The sequence below is a fragment of the Eptesicus fuscus genome, chromosome 4, assembly GCF_027574615.1.
Source record: "Eptesicus fuscus isolate TK198812 chromosome 4, DD_ASM_mEF_20220401, whole genome shotgun sequence".
NCBI classification, from domain to species: Eukaryota; Metazoa; Chordata; class Mammalia; order Chiroptera; family Vespertilionidae; genus Eptesicus; species Eptesicus fuscus.
In genome coordinates, this window is record NC_072476.1 from 109,552,575 (window position 1) to 109,575,669 (window position 23,095).

General features: G+C 47.8%; 1 protein-coding gene across 2 annotated transcripts in view; it reads right to left on the reverse strand.

The window, feature by feature from the left end:
• NPR3 (natriuretic peptide receptor 3) overlaps positions 1-23,095 on the reverse strand; it is a 57,867-nt gene that overhangs the window by 10,570 nt on the left and 24,202 nt on the right. For both annotated transcript variants that reach the window (XM_054715338.1, XM_028130143.2), the window contains exon 4: positions 1,374-1,509. In XM_054715338.1, coding sequence (XP_054571313.1) covers positions 1,374-1,509 — 136 coding nt within the window. The remainder of the gene's footprint in view (positions 1-1,373; positions 1,510-23,095) is intronic.

Sequence of the window (23,095 nt, forward strand, 5' to 3'; positions counted from 1 at the left end):
TCAGGGCCAGTGCCGGGCGCTGGAAGTGGATGCGAGCGACGGCTCCGGCTCCAGCAGTGGTTGCGAGCAGGGCTGGCGCCAGCAGCAGGTGTGAGCACCCTGTGGGATCGTGCCGTGCAGGAGCAAAGAATTTTCAGTAACCACCAGAGGCTCGCCCCAATGACAGCGACTGGGGCCCTGCCTTGGTCTGGCGCCCCTGCTCACCTGCTCCACCATCCCATCATGGCAGACGCCCGCCATGTTCCGCGCTCTGCTGCCTGCTGCCGACGCCCACCATGTTCTGTGCGCACCCCCTGGTGGTGAGCGCACATCATAGCGACCGGTTGTTCAGTTGTTTAGTTGTTTTGCTGTTCGGTCTATTTGCATATTAGGATTTCATATATATAAATATCCCACAACTAGAAATATTCCCTGTTGGACATACTCACAGAAATTCATCAAGACACGTAAGATGCATAATAGCAAAAACTATAAACAGCTGGAGTGTCCATCAACAGGAGATTGGTTAAAGAAGTTCTTGTACAGCCGTATGGTGGAAAACTATGGGACCATCATTGAAAAATATGCTGAATCTATGAGTACTCATATGGAACATTTTTGGCATGCAAGTTAAAAAAGCTATGATAAGGAATGGTATTCATGGTATGACCCTTTTGTATAAAATTTTCAGATATGATATAATTCAAATGCATAGCTGCTGGCAGAAGACAAAATATTTTTAAGCCGAATCATAGGGAATTGTTAATAGTGATCACATTGGAGAGAGGGGACCAGGGCGGGGAGGAAAACTTTCACTTTTCATTTTGCGCATTCTTGGTCTGTTTAAATTCTCCAGCCAAGAACAGTCTCATTCTTGTACAAATTTTACATGTCAACAGAGGTTGCTTGAGTGATGAGATGATGGGCCATTTTTTGGTTGTTGTTAAGAAAGCCACAGCTAATCTTCATCGTTTTCAAAATAAAATAAAAGTGAGGGCTCACTAGACCTGCTCACCATCTCGAACCACTCAGGTGTGAACAGAGAAATGTCTATCTGGGATCTCTCATTTTAAAACTGACTACAGAACTCTTCACAAATTGATGGTTTGTTGTGAATGAGGCTTGTGATGAATTCATTTTAAGAAACATGAAGTTGTTGCCCAATAGGAGATAAGCCACTTCCCGTTTCAGTGGGACTCTTTCACAGCACTTGCACGTGCTTTATCTCACTGAACTTTCACAGCAAGCCTGTGGGCCGGCTTGATGTTGACTCATCATCCTCACTGCACAGCTGAGGAAAGCAAGGTCCCACGGTGGTAAGAGCAAAACAGAACCAGCCAAGAAGCAGCTCAATGAGCTTCAAAGTGCCATCGACGTAAAGACTGAATCCTCACCTTCAAAGGTCCTGTTCCACGTCTGCTGGATAATTTTCCCTCCGTCCTTCTTGCTATAGCCAGCTCTGAGCACTTCGTGCAAGGCCAGGACGTAGAGCAGAATGGCATCATGGAACCCTTCGACAAACATGTTCACCTGGAAAGGAAACCCCAGTTGGGTGAGACCAAACACCAAGTGACTCAAGTTGAGGAGTCATATAAGCGAGTCGAAACGATTAACACGTTACACTCCAGGCCTGCAAGCATGGCGGAGGCGTAGCTAAGGAGAATGGTGGCATGATTTTCCTGGCACTGGCTTAGGGAGGAAACCCTTTGCACAGTTTAGGGATTTGGAAAGCAGACAAGATATTACAGAATTTGGAAAACCCGTACCTGTTGACTAGGTTACGTATCCCAGGGGCATCAGCCTTTGCCCGCGGTTCCCTTTGCACAGGTGCCCTCCTTCCCCGCCTGGCTCTCTGCCTCCAGCCAACTTGAGTCCCACCTCCCCCTTGAGATGTTCTCAGCCTTCTACAGCCCCTCTGATCTCCCCAGGCTCCGAATTTGGAACTTAACTAAAAGAACGGTAGGGATCCACTCACACATATTCAAATAGCATTGAATGCCTGCTAGAATGCTCAGGATGCAAAGAGGAACTGCGCCATTCCTGCCTGCCGCCATTGATGTTCTCTGTTCTAGTAGCAATGACATCTTCGTTTCTCTTTCTGATTTGTGTTCTGAGTAGCTTCAGTGCATCTCAGGACTCCCCAGCTCCACTCCCTGCGGAGCTCCAAGGACAGGAAGGAAAAAGGCCTGGCTCCAGTAAGGTAGCCCATGCCCCCAAGAAACTTAGAGCTTCCTGTGAACTTGGGAAATTCGCTGAAACCCCTTGGAGCCTTACTTCCTCCTATAAGCAGCATTTGTAAGTTCTAATACCACATTTAAGCCCACCGTAACATTCAATAGACATGAAATGAGCCAATACAATCCTGGAGTAGCTCACAAACACTGATGAAAAGTACAAAGAAAAGCCGAGGCTTATTTCAGGAGAAAGCATCGGGACTGGAACACCACGCAGCAGAGCGCACAGGGCATCCCACGGACGGATGATCACGGTGAGGCTTTTGAGGCTGTTTCCTGCCCCGCCCCCAGTTCAAATACGAAAACATTCACAGAACACACAGTTCAACTTCCAGTTCTACTTGGCTTCATCCCACCCAAAGGGCCGATAAAGTCCTGTTTGTGTCCCAGAAGCAAATAATTGAGATTTGACCAAGCCCACTGCTGAGAGGCAGGTCAGAGTAATTGTAGGGAGCCCAGCTTCACCCTTCCTAGCTGTGTTTCTGCACCACGCGAGGTCTCAGTTTCCCCCGTCTGGAAAATGAGGGAGACAGTCATACCTACCTTAGGGGAGTGCTGTTGTGTTTAAACAAATCAATAGATGTAAAAGAGTCAGTATTCACTGTTCGTTTTTGTCGTTATTGTCTAGAGATGGAGAATTATAAAGCGAGGGACCCTGGTTAGCTTCTAATTGCTAGTAGTGGTATTAATCAACTTACCGGTATAACATATCTTACTGACCCATTTTATACTTAACGGAAACTAAGGCTCTTCGTTCATGCTTTGACACCCCAACTAGTTCTCTTCCTTCCTCAAGGTCCAGTCCTTAATTCTGTCCAAGTATGATGAGTGCAGCCCAAGCTGGTCAATTGCACTGACCCTCTGGGGTGGGTGGAGGATGGAAAAGCGTGCTGGCTCACAGGAGAGTTCTGAATCAGCTGCTGGACCCAAAATCTAATCCTAGCCCTGACACATTATTTAATCTCTCTGATCTTCAGTTTCCTCATTAATGGGGGTTTAGCACCTATTCATCTCATAGAGCTCCTCTGGGGATTAAATGAATGAGGGCATGTAAGACCTCTAACACAATTCCTGGGACCATGAAAGCAAATGGTAGACAATGGCTCTTGCTCTTAGCCGTCACGCTTAAGTCTCAGAGTCATTATTTTCTTAGGCAAAGCAGAATGTGTAGAAATAACATCTACTAGTCAAAGATAATTTTCTGCTGATTCGGCTATGCTAATTAAATTTTCCAAAGGAATATGAAATTTTCACTTAGACCATGAAGTCATTGTGGCTTGAGAAAGTACGCATGCTGATGAGTTAATGAGTTTTAATAAGTGAACTTTGGCTGTGTAACTTCATTCTCAGGCCACTAGACATATTTTTTCAAAAGCTCTTTCTCCTCTTTGATAATTATATGCACACCGGCCTGCTACAGAGGGAAGTCGCAGCGTCATGGAATATGGAAGATGCAAGGTGCTCAGAAAAGCTCTGGGCTAATCCTCTCCTTACTTTGAAGACCAAAAGGGCATCATCGCTCACCCTCAACCGTCCTGTATGCTGTACCTGAGGGTTGTTCCCTTCATACTCCTTGTTCCGGGAGAGCCTAGGACAACCCTGCTTCAACTGCGAAGTACCTCCACCACTCTTCCTCCTCCTCTGACGCCTTCCCAAAATCCTAACCCAAGGCCATCATAACACCTACCTTCTGTTGGCCACCTTAAGCATCGGCCATGTCCCCAGCACCACCCTCATATGACTCTTCCCCTTCCTTCTTTCTTTTTTTTTTTTTTAATAGATCTCTATTGATTTCAGAGAAGAAGAGAGAGGGAGAGAGAGAGAGAAACATCAATGATGAGAGAGAATCATTGAACGGCTGCCTTCTGCATGCCCCACACTGGGGATTAAGCCTGCAACCCAGGCATGTGCCCTGACTGGGATTCGAACTGTGACCTCCTGGTTCACAGGTCGACGCTCAACCACTGAGCCATGCCAGCTGGGCCTCCTTCTTCTTGATATGCCCTCTGTACTGTCCCCTCTACAACCCAGGATGGAAAGAACGATCATCGAGCTGAGAAACATGAACCTGGATTAATTTTTCCTTCCAGGTTTAATGGTAGAAGAGAATAGATTGGTTCTAAGCCCATGTCCAGGTCTGAAAACCTGTCCTATCCTGATTTGCAAATAGATTGAAAGTTGTACTTCCTTTCTTTTAAAGTAGCTGAATGTCTCCCTCTCTTGCCAAAATTAGCAGGAGAGCTGCTGACCCCACCGAGGTTCACTGGCACCCCAACCTGCTGCGGAGGAGGTTTCATAACACCTACCTCATAGGCCCTCGAGCCAGAAGCAAAACCCTAGAGACCTGCTTTTCTCCAGGAGAACATTCTCACATCCACACATGTTTTTAAGTGGGAGGAAAGCCCATTAGCACATTATAGACACTGCAAATTAGAAGTGCAAATTTTTAAAAAATAAGGGAGAAAGAAGTCCAGAGTATTAAGTTGCCTTTGGAACAGTTTCCACTGGACCTCCAGGCTAAAAGGAAGTAGGTCATCTGGTCTGCCCCCACCCTGCCTGTCAGAATAACACCTGGACCTCAAATCCTGACGGACAGACTGTACAACCTCTCCAGTATTTAGCATCATTTTAGCCAGAAAGCTCCTCCTTACTGTCATTAGCCATAATTCTTCATTAAATTCCTAAATGCAGCCATCCCTGCTAGATGTTGAACAAACAGAACAATGCAATTCAAGAGCCCTGGGGATTTACAGTCTCAACCAAATAGTGTCACAGCTCCATATGGACACAAACAGTGTCACAGCTCCATATGGACACGTAGAGGGAGTCTGCGCAAGGCGGTTGGGAAGTGGACCATCATGAGGGACAAGCCCCAGGGCGATCACTATCGTGCTGTGTATCATTCCAACAAGATGGAAATCACGCACCATCTTCCACTCATCCTGGGAACTTTGCCAGAACAGGGCAGCATGCTGGCATTAACTCTCCCACCATTTCATCTCAGTTCTCTTGATTTTCCCTCTGGAGCTGGCCAGCGGCAGGTATGCCAAGTGGAAGAATGCCATTTTTGCCTTTGGCCTGTCTCTCTGATTGCGCTTGTCAGCCATGTCTATTTATTAGTGCGTGTTTTTCATCTCATGGGGAAAGCCAAATAGAAATCCTGCTATTTTTTCTTAACTGAGCATAAAGAGTGACCATTCATGACATGGCTCCCATCTGTGACAGGAGTGGCATCTTTCTCATTTCTCTCTGGGGAGGCAAATTCGTAGAGGAATTCCTCAATGTTTGCGTTCCAAACAAGTAAGCCAAGATGTTGCCTGTCTCAGCTGTTTTGTACAGTGATAGTGAAGAACACAGCAGTAATCCACCTCCCAGGTCGCCTGGGTATGTGAGGCAGCCTGTAAAGCTCTCACAGAGAGTCCCGGCAGAACGCTACCAAAGCTCAGTGCAAGGCCAGGCTGCCCGCAGATCTTGCCTGTGGTATTCAATGAACTCAAGCATAGCACAGGGTGGCTCTGTCTTCCTTCCCTTAAACCAATGGTTCCCAAAGCAAATACAGAAAGTGGAGAGTTGGGCAGCATATCTCAAGAGTCTTTCGTCTTTTTGAAAATATATTTTTAGTGATTTCAGAGAGGAAGGGAGAGGGAGAGAGTGATAGGAACATCAATGATGAGAGGGAATCATTGATTGGCTGCCTCCTGCACGCCCCCCACTGGGGATTGAGCCCACAACTGGGGCATGTGCCCTGACCAGGAATGGAACCCAGGTTCATAGGTCAATGCTCAACCACTGAGCCACGCCGGCTGAGCTCGAGTCTTTTGAAAAGACATGACCCTTAACCTTCCATTCCACGGAAGAGAAGATTTTGATGGCAGGAAGGTAAGAGGAAAAATGGATTCAAGACCTGCCTTTCCCCATCACAGCAGGCATAATGGCAGCAGCATGTTGTCTAATTAGCAGTTTGATCCTGAAAATGGACCTTGTCCTCCCCGCCCAGGCCACTGGAGATGGTGGCCAGCAGAAGAACTTGAGCTGGGGATGTAGCATGTAGGCAAAAAGTTAAGGAATATTATTTATTTGATGAACACTGCACATGAGCTCCGTACAATAAAAACATGGATACTACCTGTTTTCACTCAATTTTCTTTTGAATCATAAAATTAAAAAATCTACAATTTAAAGTAAGAGCAGGAACTCCATAAATCAAGTGGTGTCACAACCTCCTCCGCACCAGAAAGGCGGTCCTTCCTCTTCCTGACAGACACTTAGCGATTGTTCTTGTGCACAGGGGCTGCCTGCACGGAATTCTCCCCAGGCCACTGCCCGCCTGGAAGAGAGTGCAGTGGGAAATCTTCACCCTTATCCTGGCTGACCTCTGAGGCGATGCAAAGGGCAAGTGTCTTACTGAGAGTCAGGTAGCAGGTCAGGGAGAGAGCAGGGTCCAGCTCTATGCTCGACCAAAGCACCGCCATACGGCCCAGCAGACTCCTTTCTCCTGTTCTGAAGTTAGGACTCCCTGGGGGTGGGGGTTTGCCCTCACTTGCCCAAATGACTGTCTCCATCCTGGGCTCAGCTCTGCCCCGGTAGCAATGCCCTAGACTGACACATGAACTCAGGTCTTTTAGCCTGAAGTGTGGGTAGAAGCAGAACGATACCATTCTCTATCGTCATCACAAACAAAATGGATCTGCCAGGCCGGTGTGGCTCAGTGGTTGAGCATCGACCTATGAACCAGGAGGTCATGGTTCGATGTCCAGTCAGGGCACATGCTCAGGTTGCGGGCTTGATCCCCAATGGGGGGCGTGCAGGAGGCAGCTTATCAATGATTCTCTCAATCATCAATGTTTCTATCTCTCTCTCCCTCTCCCTTCCTCTCTGAAATCAATAAAAATATATTTTAAGAATAAATGAAATGGATCATTAAACAGTCCTGGGAAGATCATTAATTCAAATACGGCCTCTCATTCATCTGCTATACCACAGCAGCCAGCTGCCCCTTTAATGAATGGAACAGCAGTGCTGAGGATGGGGCCTCAATGCTGGTATGTGGCATCCATTCACAAGAGCAAAATGCAGCCAGGAACGCTGCCCGACCGCCTGTGAGGAGAAACGAGGTGGAGGGCTCCATGCAGCTGGGTTCTTGGACTTGGTGAGTGTGGAGCACAAGCCCTCCTTCTTCTTGCCCCTTCCGGCCTAGGGGTGGGAGCAGCTTCCCACTTCTGCAGGAAGCGGTTCTTTGCCATCCTTTGGTGATTTTCCTTCACCGGGCACACACCTGTGTAACAGCACCTTTCGGCGTGTCTTCTGTTTCCTCCCAGGACCCGATGGGTGCATCCACCTTCTGTGAGCCGCTCAAACTTGTTCTCGCCCGAGCCTTCCCTGGACCACCTCACTCCTCCTTTCCTCGGTGTCACACTTGGTGCAAACTGTGTACCTTTCATTCACGGCCTGGTTTACTCGGCTGCGCCTGCGCACCCTGACGCTCCACAAGCTCCCTGATGTGCACGCCGTGCGGTAGGTCTGTTAGTTCCCCTGGGCCTCGCCCTGCCTCTGCTACAGGAAGACTGCACTCAGGGGGGCTGCCTCTGCTGTCACCTGTCACCCCTGTTACTCCCTCTGCCTCTAGCAGGTCATCTTGTTCTCTTGTCCTGTAAACTGGGGGAGGAAATCACGAAGTGTGTTACAGCTATACTTGAAGTGGGTAAGTGGTTCTGAGTGAGGGTTTGACAGAGCCCCCTATGACAAAACTAATAGAGCATATGCCTGTTGTAACGGTGCCACGCCCTCTCTCACACACTCCTCTGCTCTTGACCGGGCCCCACAAAGTTGAGATTGCCATACAAATTGGTTCCAGGGCGACTGCTAAGGGAAAGACTTCTGATCGCGCATGCCCAAGGTCCACACCAAGGCGCCCAGGAGAAGCTGCCGCTGGAGAATGGCTGCCCTCTGCACAGAGGGAGTTTGGAGCTTGAATGCCGCCAGGTTAGAGGAATGTGGGAAATAGCTCAGGCTTCCCAGTAAGACTCTATATGGGCTACACCTCAGAAGTAAAGACTTTGTCCAAAGATTAAGACTAAAAACAAACCAAAATAGAATCACTTTCTTCTTTAAAAACGAAACAAAACACACTTCCCAAAATTCAACGTGGTTAGTCAGTCAAACTGCGTGCTAGCACAAAATGTCCCCTTCAGAGGAACAGAACTAAATACAATCTCTACAAAATATCATCCACAACAAACACTGCTGGTGGGAATGTAAAGCAATACTGCGTTGGCAGTTTCTTATAAAGCACACATCTGTGCTATGGCCCGCAATTCTACTCCTAAGTATTCATGCAAACAATAAAAGTGAAAATATATGTCCACTCTAAGACTTATACCAGAATGCTTATTGCAGCTGTAGTCATAATAGTCCCAAACTGGGGAGGAAGAAGTCCATCGATACAAAATAAATAAGCAAATTATACTTATGTTTATACAATAAAATATTACTCAGCAACTTAAAAAGAGAGGAAAATGAATATTAATACATGCAATACCATGCAAAATCACAAAAGCAGTACATGGAGTGAAAGAAGCCAGACACAATACAGCATGATTCCACTCAAGAATGAATTCAAGAATGAGTAAAACAAATATGGTAACAGTAATAAGGAATGGTTACATCAAAAACAATAAAATACTTAGGAATAAATTTAACAAAAGAGGTGGAAGATCTGTACACTGAATACGATAAGACATTAATGAGAGAAACTGAGGACACAAATAAATAGAAAAATATCCCATGTTCTTGGATTAGGAGAATTAATATTGTTAAGATCCTAATACTATCTCAAACAATCCACAGAGTCAATACAATTCTTATCAAAATTCCAGTGGTCTTATTCACATAAAGAAAACAAGAAAAAAAACCTAAAATTTGTGTGGAACCACAAAAGACACTGAATAGCCAAAACAATACTGAGAAAGAAAAACAAAGCTGAAAGCATCACACTTCCTGATTTCAAACTACATTACAAAGCTATAGTAATCAAAACACTATGATGCTGGCATAGAATCAGGTAAGTAGACCCATAGAACAGAATGAAGAGCCCAGAAATAAACCCACACAGATATGGTCACCTAATTTTTTACAAGGAAACCAAAAATACACAATGGAGAAAGGATAGTCTCTTGAATAAATGGTGCTGGGAAAACTGGGTAGCCATATGCAAAAGAATGAAATTGAACACCTATCTTATACCACTCACAAAAATTAACTCAAAATGGATTAAACACTTAAAGAAATGTAAGACCTGAAACCATAAAACTATTGGAGGGGAAAAAAACAGGGGGAAAGGTCCTTGATATTGCTCGTGGCAATAGATTTTTTGGAAATGGCACCAAATAGCACAAGCAATGAAAGCAAAAATAAACGAGTGAGACTACATCAAACTAAAAAGCATCTGCACAGCTAGGGAACCACCAACAAAATGAAAAGCAATCTATGGAATGGGAGAAAATATTTGCAAACCTTATATCTGATAATGGGTTTAATATCTAAAATATACAAGGAACTCATGCAACTTAATAGCAAACGTAAAAACAATCTGATTAACAACATGAACAAAGGATCTAAATAGGCATTTTTTTTCCCAAAAAGGACATACAGATGATCAACAGATACATGAAAAGGTGTTCAACGTCACTAATCATCAGGGAAATGTAAGTCAAAACCACAATGAGATATCAATGCACACCTGTTAGAATGGCTATTGTTATTTTTTTTTTAAAGAGGTGACAAGTATTGGTGAAAATGTGGGGGAAAAGGAAAACTTGTGCACTGTTGGTGGGAGTGTAAATTGGTGGAGCTATTATGGAAAGAGTATGACACTTCCTCCAAGGATTAAAAACAGAACCACCATCTGATCCAGCTATCCCACTTCCGGGTATACATCTGAAGAAAGTGAGATCAGTATCTCAAAGAAATATCTGCACCCGATGTTCATGGCAGCATTACTCACGCTAGTCAAGACACATAACTTTATTTTAATAAAATAATAAAGAGCCTTACCTATTAGATCCATACTACAATACTTACAGAGGAAATGGGGGTGCCCGGGGTTTGCTTCAGAATTATCAGGGAGTTGGGGTAATGGTGGTGAAAAGGTATAGATAAGATCAGACTGAGCTGAAAATTGTTGAAGCTGAGTGATAGGGACATGGAGGTATACTACATCGCACTCACTATTTTTGTATATTTTTAAAATTCCCATAATAAAATGTTTTCTTTATTAATCAATTCCCTATATGAATAAGCAAAACCTGGAAAATTGTGGAAGCCTTTCCACAGTTGGTGCTATTGGAACATATGAAAATACATAAGGTCAACATTCATGTTTTGTCCTGTTTTGTGTTTTCTATCATTTAACCAATTTTTTTTTCATTTTAAACCAATAATTATTCTTTTAAAAAGCCTTTTTAGAAAAAGACATTAAACGATATCAACCTCAAAGAATAAAGCAACACACCAAGTGATCAACACGATCTTCATCCCACTTGGGACCCATCGTGATGAGCAGATCTAAATCGTTCTGGAACCCATTTAAGACAGCTTTTGGAAACTATGCAAGTAATGAGTTTCACATGCTCACTAACTACCAGGAAAAATAGGCATTCCTTGTAATTATCCTGAAAGTATCCCTTCAGGTCTACAGCTTGAGAATTCAGTTAAGTCTTCAAATTTCAAGGAAAGCCCCAGAGTCTTCACAGGTTGGATCATGCCACATCTTAAACATTTTGAAGAGATTGATCTTTTTCAGTCTATTTCATAAGAAAATTGTTTCATCCCCTTGGGCAATTAAAAGGAACTACATTTCTTTTTCTAAAAAATGTTTAGGGCTAACATACCCTACTAATGTGAGGAGACTGGTTTCTCTTAAGAACGTTACCAAAACCAGGCAGAGTGTTCTAGATGCAGATGTAGCAGGACTATCATGGAGTTAGTCCCAATATTTTAAAGGTCGAATGACACTGAGCCTAATAAATATACTTGCCACAACACAAGAGAGACCCCTGGGTACATGTCTTAGGGAGATGCATTCTTTTAACCTCATAGGCATTTCATAACACCCCAAAAGAATGGCAGAAACGCAAAAATTTACGACTTGAAGGGAATTTTGAGCTCATATAGGCCAACCAGCGTATTGTGTAAGTGGGAGAGTGGAGCCACACACTTGCCTAGCTCACTCAACGTCGCACAGAGAGTGAAGACAGAGCTGCAAGGGGACCTCAAGTGGTCCGTCTCCTACCCAGCACCTGCGCCCACAGCGTTAATGTGTTTATCAAGCCAGGCAACTCCCTGAAGACCAAACTCACTCAGAGATAGTGAACCAAGATGAACAGCCTCCTATTTCAAGACTTACTATGACTTCTCTGCCATGCATAAGATGGCCAAGATGTTACCTGCATATCAGGAGGGAGGAAAGAAGAATGAGAAAGTTTGCCCTAGCAAACACAGTTTTAATTGACTGTCAGGAAAATAGGACCAAAGGAAAGAAAAAGATGGTATTGGATACCAGATTGTTAAAGTCAGCTCCAGGGTTGTTGTTGTTTTTTTTTCATGTAAATTGACGTAAAAGTGGGGATGAAGGGGGGGTGAATGTGGGTTAATCTCCTGGAGCCTACTGCTCATAATGTCATTATTTAAGGACCTGCTATATTTTTTTAAGAGCTGAAATATGGAAAAATCCTAGTCAGAGACTCTGTTCTCACGGAGCTAAGACGTCAAAAATCCTGTCAAACATCACTGTCATCTCCTGCAACGGCCCTCCCTCGCCCCCAGGGCATAGAGAATGCATTAAGGAGGTTGGCAGTCAGCTCACATTCTTCCTCTCCACCCACATTATTGCATTCATACTGGGCCATTCCGATGTCCCTGTGCATGCAATGTCCCTATCCATTCATTCAGCACCATAGCCTCTAGTTCTCCGACCACCATTGTTTGGTAAACTTCATCTCCACTCAGTTTCATCAACTCACTCTCTCCTACACATACCCTAGACCAGCGGTCGCCAACCTTTCGGACCTCATGGACCACCAGTGGTCCGCGCACCACGGCCCTAGACCATACATTCACCAGGGAACTTATTCAAATGCAGGGTCTGATTCAGTAGGTGTGAGGGATGGGGCACCAAGGTTCCTCTGGTCCAGACCAACCTTTGACGAACAAGACCCTTGACCTTATCAGCACGGAGGCTGCTCTCCTGTCACAGCCCTTGAAAATCATTTGACGCCAATCTCCTACTCCCCACTTCCCTGTGCAGAACAAGTTCTCGGAGCTCAGACTGCCATCCTCCTGACTCCTCTCTCTGCTCCGGAGAGCTCAGAACGGAGCAGGTCAACGGGAAGATGAGACGGGTAGACACGGTGTGATTCAGGCAGAGAGGCCAGTGGGACTTGGGAGCGGGGTCCCGCCACTCGGAGAGGTTGGAGTCAGAGATATAAATTTAGGTGTGCCCCGCACTGGGACGAAAATCCCACCCAGGCGAGTGGACGTGCTGCCCGGAAATATGTTCGGAGAGAAGAGGGCCAAGGGAAGAAGCTTGGGAAACACTGATGTTTGCCGAGCGAGTGGAAAAGAGGAGTCACACGGGAAGACGAGCAGTGTAGGCAGAGCTTGGAGACGGCGGTGTCTTGGCAGCAGGGGAGAGGCAGATTTCAAAAGAGAGGGGGGCCTTTCCCAACTACTCATCTACAAATCCCCCTTCAAGCCAGGCTGTTCTGCTGCTCCCTGAATGGGTCCCATGCAGCCCTTCGTCTAAGCTTGGCTTCCCTCTTGGCCTCATTTGGGAGGCTCTTCTGTACCCGTCTCTTCTTACCCAGCCTTCAAGAGACACCCGCCGGGTGTGAACGCTCCTCACAGGGCCTGGCACCATGCCTGGCCCAGAGGAGGGACTCGGTGGGTGCAGGGAGGCATGCGTACAGCTCTGCTCAACAGCCATCTGCGGGCTTTACCATCTGCACAGCAACACTCGGGGTCAAGGAGTCAACACAGACACGCGTGCACTTAGCGGGTACGGGACTTGTCTGCTATCTAGTCCACCCGAGAAATTCCCGGACATATGGTTACCGTAAATATACGTCGCTGCTGAGTGCGGAAAAGAAAGAATGGCCTAAAATCAAAATGAATGCAACTTGTAGGGCAGCAGTGGGCAAATTTGGGTGCCATCCAACGCAGGGCTGTTTACTAATGAATTAAAGCTCTTTACAGTCCACAGGATGGGGTAGAAACACGGCTGATTTCGGGGATCTAGTCATCATCCCACATAAGATAACTGGGCAAAGAATTATCCAGGTCCCCAAATTTAGGTCAACTGGCAAACGTTTATAATAAAAAAAAGAAATCCTCTGCTCACCTCCTCCCTACCTTTATATCATAGCCTGTTGGGGGGGGGGGCAGGGGGGAGCTTTCTAGAACTTTGCAAAATGAAGCCAAGTTCACTCGAGGAGTGGGGAAAGAGCAGAAGATAAAGACTAAGCCAAAATAACTTCCTACAGCGTGAGCTACTTTCAAATTTCCTACCTGGGAAGGGGGGTGAGTCCCCAGCAACACGTTATTCTGGTTCCTCTCCTTTGACCATTGGCCGGAGCCCAGAAAGGGTGTCGCTGAAAACTGTTGCTGTGCGCTGCGTGCAGGCCACGGGGATGCTCGGCTCCCGGCGGCCGGGCTGTTTTCTTTGGACACTGTCGCTCACAGCGCTTGCGCTTATAAACCCCTTTACAATCATTTTTCATAACTTCCAAGAGCAACTCGGTGTGGTTTTCTCCATTTCACAGATTAAAGTCGCTGGCACACAAGCTGGCATGCCCCGGGGTCATCGATTGTTTTAATGCCCATCAATTAATATTTATTGAACCACTGCCTTGGGCACCTCACCACATCCACCCACGCGGACAGCAGCATCACCGGCCAGGCCTCCTGAGCCAGAACTCTGCCCCGAGACTTTAAAACCCTGCGGCCGCTGCCCGCATCAGACACCGGAGCCCTCTGTGAGCGCGGTGGCCGCGGAGCTGGCAGGGGCCAGCTGGCCGCCCCTCTTGCAAGCTGGAAGGCTGCACACACGGGCATTCCCGCCGGGGCCTGGCAAATTACGCGCAAGGCAGAGTCTTTTTGCTGCAGCCCTGGTAGTGAAAGGCAAACCTCCACGTCAGGGGGTTCAGTTCTGGAAGCGCCACGCTGCTCCAGCCGGGGGTGGCCTCCGGAACCGCTTCCTGGGCAGAGCGCTCCTGGGGAAAGCATACATCCTGCCCGCAGGCAGGGATCAGCGGTGGAGCACCAACCTGCGGTTCGATTCCCGGTCTGGGCACAGGACTGGATTGCAGTCTTGATCCCCAGAGTGGGGCGTGCAGGGGGCAGCCGTTCAATGATTCTCTCTCATCATCGATGTTTCTCTCTCTCTCCCCCTCTCCCTTCCACTCTGAAATCAATGAAAATATTAAAAAAAGATAAATCCTGGCGTTTGAGACACTCTCTCGTCTCCTCCCCCTGACAGAAGAGTAGCTCCTTTAGGTCCGTTTACCTGCAGCCTTCCTCGTCCAGGCTCCTCCTGGAAATGCCATGTGAGGCGAAGCTAACCTGCTGAGCCCCCACAGCTCTGTGTGCATGAGTTCCCCCCCAAGGAGAAGGAGGGGTGCTGAGCCCCCGCGGCCCCAGGAGCACAGAGGCACGGGGAAGGAGGAGAAAGGCAGGAGAAACGAAAGAAATCTGGGCGTTCCCCCTCCCTAGTGTGCCTCGAGCTTCTTCACTCACTCCGATGGGCACGGTCGTCCGCGCCCACGCGTGCTCCTTCTGCAGCCGCCCCTGCTGATGGGCCTGCAGCCCGTACGTGAAGTGACCCGTCCATTCTAAGAAGTTCGCCTGTGTTTCCATGTGAAGAATGTGGCCAAGTGTGCTGAAATGCCCTTCTACTAGGGGGATCGGGGAGGGGAGGGTATAACAGCTTAGCCTTTCCACGGTGAAGTGCATTTGCACGCTGCATTGCTAGTTGAGCCGTGCACATTTGAGTACATTGCCACTGTGATTGCAAAACAGCTTTCTAGCTGAAATCCCGTCCCCAAACATGACGGGAGACAACCACAGTGTCTGTCTGTCAAAAGGGCGAAGCGAAGCCCATAGCTGGGAAGGGGCCTGTTCACAGGCTCACGGCCCTCCCTGGAGCACTCTCAGGTCACGGCCAGACCAACACGTTCTTGCCGCGACTCCACCCACACCGGCCATGAGGTGGAGGTCACGTGCAAATGGAAACAGATTCACAACCAAACAAAACAGCTTTCCTCGGGAGGTGCCCAGGTCTGCTCCACCTTCTCACGGAGCACCAGGAACGCTCTCGACACGTTACAGGAGTGAGCAACCTGAAAGCAACTTTCTCTTTCATTTCATCTGTTCTCCTCCGATTTCAGCACATCTTCATTTCCACGTGTTCTGAAAGCCCAGTGATAGTTCCTTGGCGAGGCAAAAAGAATGGCTCTTAATGAGTCACCCCTCTGGCGGTGCCGGCCGCCTGATTGCATGTTCCTAATAAAACTAATCTGATTAATATGTTGGCATGTGAACTCGTTATTTTTCTGTTGTTCAACGCCAACTTGTGGTTTGCTTTTATTCTTTCAAATACAATTAGCAAAGCCCTCCCGTGCCTGAAAGGGCCTTTTCATTTGGACAAATTATTCTCTGGCTGGCTTTAAAGAAAGGGGGTGAGGGCAAAGGGGGGGTGGCAGAGCAGGGGGGGGTCTCCTTCTATTCAGATGGTGCTGCGCAGACACAAAAGCCCGCCTGTGCACAACCTCACCGGGGGCGGGGCAAACAGGGCCTTTATCGACTGCGATTTTTCCCCTTTTCATTGGCTTTGATGAATAGCTAACTTTTCAAAATTTCGGAAAGAGCACACAGCCCCAATCACATGGTATTAGGTAAGACAGGAGGGGGGTGACGTGTCTGGCCCAGATGTTATTGACGATCTGATCATTTTTCAACCGATGTCACCTCCCGCCCGGCTTCTGTGCAGCAGCAGTGGTTCAGACAGCTTCCTGCCCGCCCGGCCTGCCCCTCATCGCAGGAAATGAGAGCGTTGTTTTGCAACGTTGTGGACTTTCCAAAGTGTAATGTCTGGCCTATCTAAACAATGATTTATTAAGCCCTGTCTCTGTGCAAACACCTTGGCCGCGGAAATCGCCGGCTCCGGGGCTCCCCTCTCGCACCCAGGGCAGACGGAGACCTGGGCGGACGCCCCGCCTCCCTGACAATGCTACTGTGCTCCCCACGCCGCTGGAATATTTGTTTAATTACTTCAATTCTCAACTTTTAAATAAGGAGAAAAAACAAGCTATGGGTGGCCTGCTAACCTCAAGCGAGCAAATAGCCACGGTTATAAAATCCCCGCCGGCTCAGAACACCTGGTTAGGAATAAAAACAGCCCTGGCAGGTTCTGCCCGCGCCCAGAACAGAGGTCGCATTAAGAAGTACAAAACCGAACTGGGAAGCGAAAGCACTCAGGATGCGCATTATTTCATTTTTTTAAAAAAAGGACTCTGCACACTCTTTGTAATTAAAACACCTTCCTCAGACAACAATAACAACAAAAGGCCACCTCTGAGGTTAATTGGAAAAATACTAAATAGAAACAGAAAACACTCTGGATCCCCTCTTAGAAACTGGGCTCTAACTCTGCGTCTCGCAGCCGTATCCTCGCCACGCAAACGGGAGAAAACACTGCGACTCCGGACCGGGGGCCACAAAGGGGAGCTTCGCGCCCGCAAACAGCTGCACGCCTCGGGGTGGCCACCGGTTCGGAGCTGAAGCAAAGGTGGTCCTTTGTCTTCTAAAGCTGGAGTCATGACAACGTCCAAGCGAGCTTTCTGATGAAATGTCACAGGCAGGAGACTACCTTATTGAAATAAAATTATCCTAAGATGAAGGGGGGAGGGCAGGAGCGGGGAGGTAGTGATTGTTGCACTGTGATCTTTCAATAGAGGAGAAGTAAAACCCATACCCAGATAATGACCAGGAAACGCAGCCTCTCAATTAAGACTAAAGTTAGAGCCCGGCCGTGGTGGCTCAGTGGCTGAGCGTCAACCTGGGAACCAAGAGGTCACGGTTCGATTCCCGGTCAGGGCACATGCCCGGGTTGTGGGCTGGATCCCAGTGGGGGGGTGCAGGAGGTTAGCCGATCAATAATTCTCTCTCATCATTGATGTTTCTCTCTCTCCCTCTCCCTTCTTCTCTGAAATCAATGAAGATATATTTAAAAAAAAAAAAAAGACTAAAGAAATTTAGAAATTCTTTCAGCTAACAACAGAAACCTGGGAATGTGAAAGCCGCTGGAGGTGGTGGGTTTTACAGCAGAGGAGCCCTAAGAGCAAACGGACCCAGCCACGGGCATTCTCAGCCCAAGTCCCCTGTGATGGCCCGGCGTCGGGAGCTCTGCCTTCCTCGCCTTCTCCCCACAGCGCCTTGCAGCCAGACTGCCCTTGGCTCTGCCATGATGCTGTCGGCGACCTTGGAGGTTACTAGGAAGTGGGTCCTGTCCAGGAGAGATGGGCTCTGCCATGGAACGTTGCATTGAAAGGTAACGAACGGAGCCCCCGTGGAACTCGCTTAGCATGTATGTCGCCCATTGTTTATTCAATTTTCCTCTGAAGTATTCTGTTTTCCAATAAGAGAGTCCTAATGGGTTCTAGAAAGGATGTAAAACGTCTAACAATGCATCGTGATACATTACAGATAACCTGCCAGGACACGAGCAGGTCTAATTATTTTCTAATTTATTTCTATTGATTTCAGAAAGGAAGGGAGAGGGAGAGAGAGAGAGAAACATCAGTGATGAGAGAGAATCACTGATCTGCTGCCTCCTGCACACCCCACACAGGGGATGGAGCCCACAACCCGGGCATGTGTCCTGACTGGGAATCGAACTGAGACCTCCTGGTTCATACATAGGTCAATGCTCAACCACTGAGCAACACTGGCAAGGCTCTGATTATTTTTATGTAAGTTTCCCATTTTTTAACTTTACGACTGAGTCAACTTGGCCTTTTTAAAATCCATTTTTAAAACCTAAACTTTTACTTACACGGACAACGGAATTTCTAGATGATGTTCCTATATATGTTCTTTTTCTCTAGTGCAACTGGCATAAGAGCTTTAATTAAGGAACTGTGTTAGCTCTGGACATAAAGTAAAATAAAGTCTTCACACACCAGAATGACAAGCCTGTAAAAGAACAAGCCTTTTCTTGGGGAGTATGCATTATTGTTAATATATGCTGCTTTTGTACAATTACTTTGAAAGAATGACAGAAGTCAGGCATGTGTGTGAGGGTAAGAAAGTAAGCACTGAGTTAGTAAATCAGAAAAAATAAGCATCAGAAGAGAAACTGTAACCAAATGGGAATTTCTAAAGGAGCTAGAGCATTCTGGCCCAAAAGAACCGTGCTGGCTCCCTCTCTCAAAAACACACTCTTTCCCTCTTCCTTCCTTGATTTTAATATAACAAGATGACCCCCCCAACCCCCCCCCCCCAAAAAAAAAAGATGGAGCCACCATTTCTGAACACTTGCATGGTATGGAGATTCAACAATCCAGAGAGACTTCTGGTAAATCACCACCATTTAAACACACGTTCCCTATTACCCAACCATAGGAAAGGATGAAATACTGCCATTTGTGCCAACACGGGCCTGGGAGTATCGAGCTAAGTGAAATAAGTCAGACAGACAAGGACAAGAACCATGTGATTTCACTCATATGTGGGCTATAAAACAGAAAGCAACAAATGAACAAACAACTCACAGACACAAACAACAGCATGGTGGTTACAAGAGGGGAAGAAAGGTGGGGTGATAAAGAGGGCAAAGGGGGATAAATGTATGCTAAGGGAAAGAGACTAGACTTTGGTGGTGAGCACACAACACATTATACAGGTGATGTATTACAGAATTGTACACTTGAAACATATGATGTATTAACCAATGTCACTCCAATAAATTTAATTTTACTGAAAAATATTTTCTCCAAAATCCTGACTACAATGACAGTAAATGAACGTTCTCATACACCCAGATGTTCCGGAGAGCTCTTTAATGGCTCAACAGACAGCTGTGGACTGCCAACAGTTTAAGAAAAGCTTGTATTATGAAATACAAAAGTATTATTTTTAAAAGAAACTTGAAAGAAATAAGCAATTTCTTTCAAGTAAAAGAAAACTTAAAAAAAAACACCTTGTCTCAATAAATGTTAGGTATCAGAAATTATAAGCCCCTTTGTTTCACATGCCCTTAGAAACAAAAATTATGACAGCCCACCAATTAAAAAAATGTATCCCAACTTTAGATAAAGTTAAAATGTTAAAGAAGTGTATTCTAGAACTAATGAAAAGGTATACTCCGAAAAATAAGAGATTACATTTAAGAAACAAGGTCAGGGTGGGTGTGTGTTTCTTCTTTTAAAAGGCACTCAGAGAATAAGAGAGAGCTCTTAGAAATTAAAAATATGCTAGCATAAATTAAAAATTCAAGAGACATGCTGGGAGATAAAATTGAGGCAATCTCTCCAAAAACAAAAGGAAAAGGCAGAACTGGAAAATAGGAGAGAAAATTAAAGAATTAACCCAGGAGAATCCAAGTTCTAAATTTCCAGAAAGAGCAAACCAAGTGCCCTGCACGACGATTTCTGAAAGGCCCACGTCAGGAACATCCCTGTTAAATCAGAACACCGGGGCGCCAACCGTCCGCCCCTCACTGCCCGGCTTCGCTCCGTCCCGCATCAGAGGAGGAGGGCCCTGCAGGTGCGTGTCCCTCCCAGCTGACTCCGGGTGGGTCCAGACAAGGATCCTGGGGGGAAGCAGGAAACGGGGGAGCTGAGGTGTCCCTCCCGCTCTCTCTGCCTTCGCTGGCATCTCCGGCTGCGGCTGAGTTTCCTCCGTGCTTCCAGCTCCCGCGAGAGGCCTCCCTCTCGGATGCCGGTGAAACGCTCTCTTCCCTGGTCCTCCTAGCTCTCGGGGTGGTCATCGCTTGGTGCTAATCTCCAGCTCGCCCTCCTCTCCTATTTGGCGTTTCAACTCTTCCTACACCTTAACGTTAGTCTCTCCTTGTAAATTCCTTCTGCTGAATTACCTGGCGCGCACTCTACGTTCCTGCCCGCTACCCTCGACAACGCAGAAGAAACGCTGAAGGCTTCTAGAGATAGACAAAAAGAAAGGAGCACGGAAGACATAACTAGTCAGGATGGCAACACCCAACGCTGCAAACAATGCAGCAATAACATCACAATCCTGAGGGAGCATCATCTTCACACTAAAACTTTTATACCCAGCTACGTCATCAACAAAATGTAAACGTGATCTTCAGGCGCAGACTCGCATGCACAATGTAAGTGTAGCCCAGTGGTCGGCAAACTCATCAGTCCACAGAGCCAAATATCAACAGTACAATGACTAAAATTTCTTTTGAGAGCCAAATTATTTAAACTTAAACTTCTTCTAACGCCACTTCTTCAAAACAGACTCGCCCCGGCCGTGGTATTTTGTGGAAGAGCCACATTCAAGGGGCCAAAGAGCCGCATGTGGCTCGCGAGCCGCAGTTTGCCGACCACGGGTGTAGCCTATCCATGTGAACAAACCGGGCCTGAGACAATAGCTGGGCAAATGGCACGTGGATTCATACCTTTCTGCGACACTGAATCAGATGAGGGCTATTGGCTCCTCTCTCCAGAAATAGACACATGTGCCCTTACGCACAACATGTGTGTATTGTTATGAAGAATTCATGCACCTAGTCAAGAAACCCTCTTGACCAACACAGTAAGACCCAAAGCAGGGAGGATGGGCCATACTGACATACCTTGATGTGGGGTTTGGGGGACGAGAAGAGAGAAACCAAAGAACGTATATACGTATATGTAGAGCCCCTGGATACGGGCAAGAGGGTGCTGAAGACCTGGGGGAGGTGGGCAGGGGCTGGGAGGAGGGAGGTAAGTGAGGGGAAATGGGAGACATCTGGAATGCTATCAACAATAAAAATATAATTTTTTTAAAAAAGGAACCTCATCCACTGAAAGAAGTCATGGAAACGTGGATGAATTTGAAAGCGGCTTCCTACTACAGTGAGCCCACTCCCCGTGTTTAATGTCATTTCTCTGGGATCGGGGATATTTTCACGCATGCGCCACAGCTGGTCGGCTACGAGGTCCCCTGCCCAGACCTCTGGGGGTGCCAGCGTGACGCCCGTGTCCGTGCTGGAGGGATCTGCGGGCTCCGGAGCTCCCGGCCGTGGGCATTCACGCGCCTGCTTACGGGTCTTAAGGTCATGAGGCTCTCACCGCAGAGGGGGCCACCGCGGGTCCAGGGTCAAGCTCACAGCCGTGCTCCCGGGAGCACTCGGTGGCAGCCTCTGCCGAGCGAGGAAATGAGGGGTTACCGTCAGGAGGGGACGCAGAGGAGACAGCGTCCTTGCCAGCCCTGGTCCCGGGTGTGCCCTCGGGCAGGTGGGGTGCAGAGAGAGGGAGGACATCCTTCAGCCCTGGCGCCGGCCAGGCTCATTGCAGGGCCTGAGACACTTGATCTCCGGGTCATGGGTTCGCCCCCACGTCGGGCACATCATTCTTAAAGGGCCAGACTGATGTAGTGGAAAAAGAGTCTCCGAGCCAGGCGTCAGGGGGTGCACCTAATCCCGGCTTGGCCGCCACACGGCGCATTCTAAAACCGAACAGCGTGCCTCGCATTGGAGCCGCCTGCGGGGCAGAGGCCAGCCGCCTCCACGAAGACACCCTGAGGGCAGCCACCGCAGCCACAGAGAAGCCAGCCAGGCGCTTGGCAAACACCATCTGAGCCACCCGGAGCGGCCCAGGACACCGGAAGGCCTTGGATTCTAACTTCAGATTTCTGACCACACCCCAGAGCCCTGGTCGGCAAACTGCGGCTCGCGAGCCACATGCAGCTCTTGGCCCCTTGAGTGTGGCTCTTCCACAAAATACCACGGCCTGGGCGAGTCTATTTTGAAGAAGTGGCGTTAGAAGAAGTTTAAGTTTAAAAAATTTGGCTCTCAAAAGCAATTTCAATCGTTATACTGTTGATATTCGGCTCTGCTGACTAATGAGTTTGCCGACCACTGCCCCAGAGGGTCTTCAGGACGCCCACTGTGAACACCCATTACTACCTACCCCCAAACACCATCTGTCACAGCGTAAGCGAAACCAGCCCTGGCTCTGTGCACCTGGTGAGGGCGCGGCACCGGATCCGTCCCCCCAGCGCTGCTGCGCCGACTGCAGTCTGCTGGTCACACGTGGGGGGCCCCTCGCCTTCCGGGGCCTCCGTGCCCACCACGGTGCAAGGAGCGGGTTGATCCTCTGTCCTCGGGTTCTCTGCTAACTACAATATGAGCCCCGTGGTAACAGCTTCCTTTGATCGGCTGCTCCCTGCGTGCCACGCCTACGGAAGGGAACGCAGACGTGAGCAGAAAGACCCATGTCTCTGCTCCCCCAGAGGTGGGTCTGGCGGCAGAGGCCCACGTTCGCCAGAAAATCCCACGCCCGTGTGTGTGATCACAGCCTGCGAGGCGGCCGTGGTGGGAGGAGGGAGAACCGGAAGGCGGCCTGGAGCCTCCGGAAAGACAGTCTGGAGAAGGTGGCGTCTAAGATAAGATCTGAAGGGTCAGCAGTTCTAGAACATTAGGCACGCAAGAGCAGCAAGTCCCCTGGTCCGGAGTGTAAGCAACAAAAGTAAAAGGGCAGATACATGCAAAAAAATGAAACTAGATCACCAACTTACACCATACACAAAAATAAACTCAAAATGGATACAGGACTTAAACATAAGACGGGAAACCATAAAAATACTAGAGGAATCCACAGGCA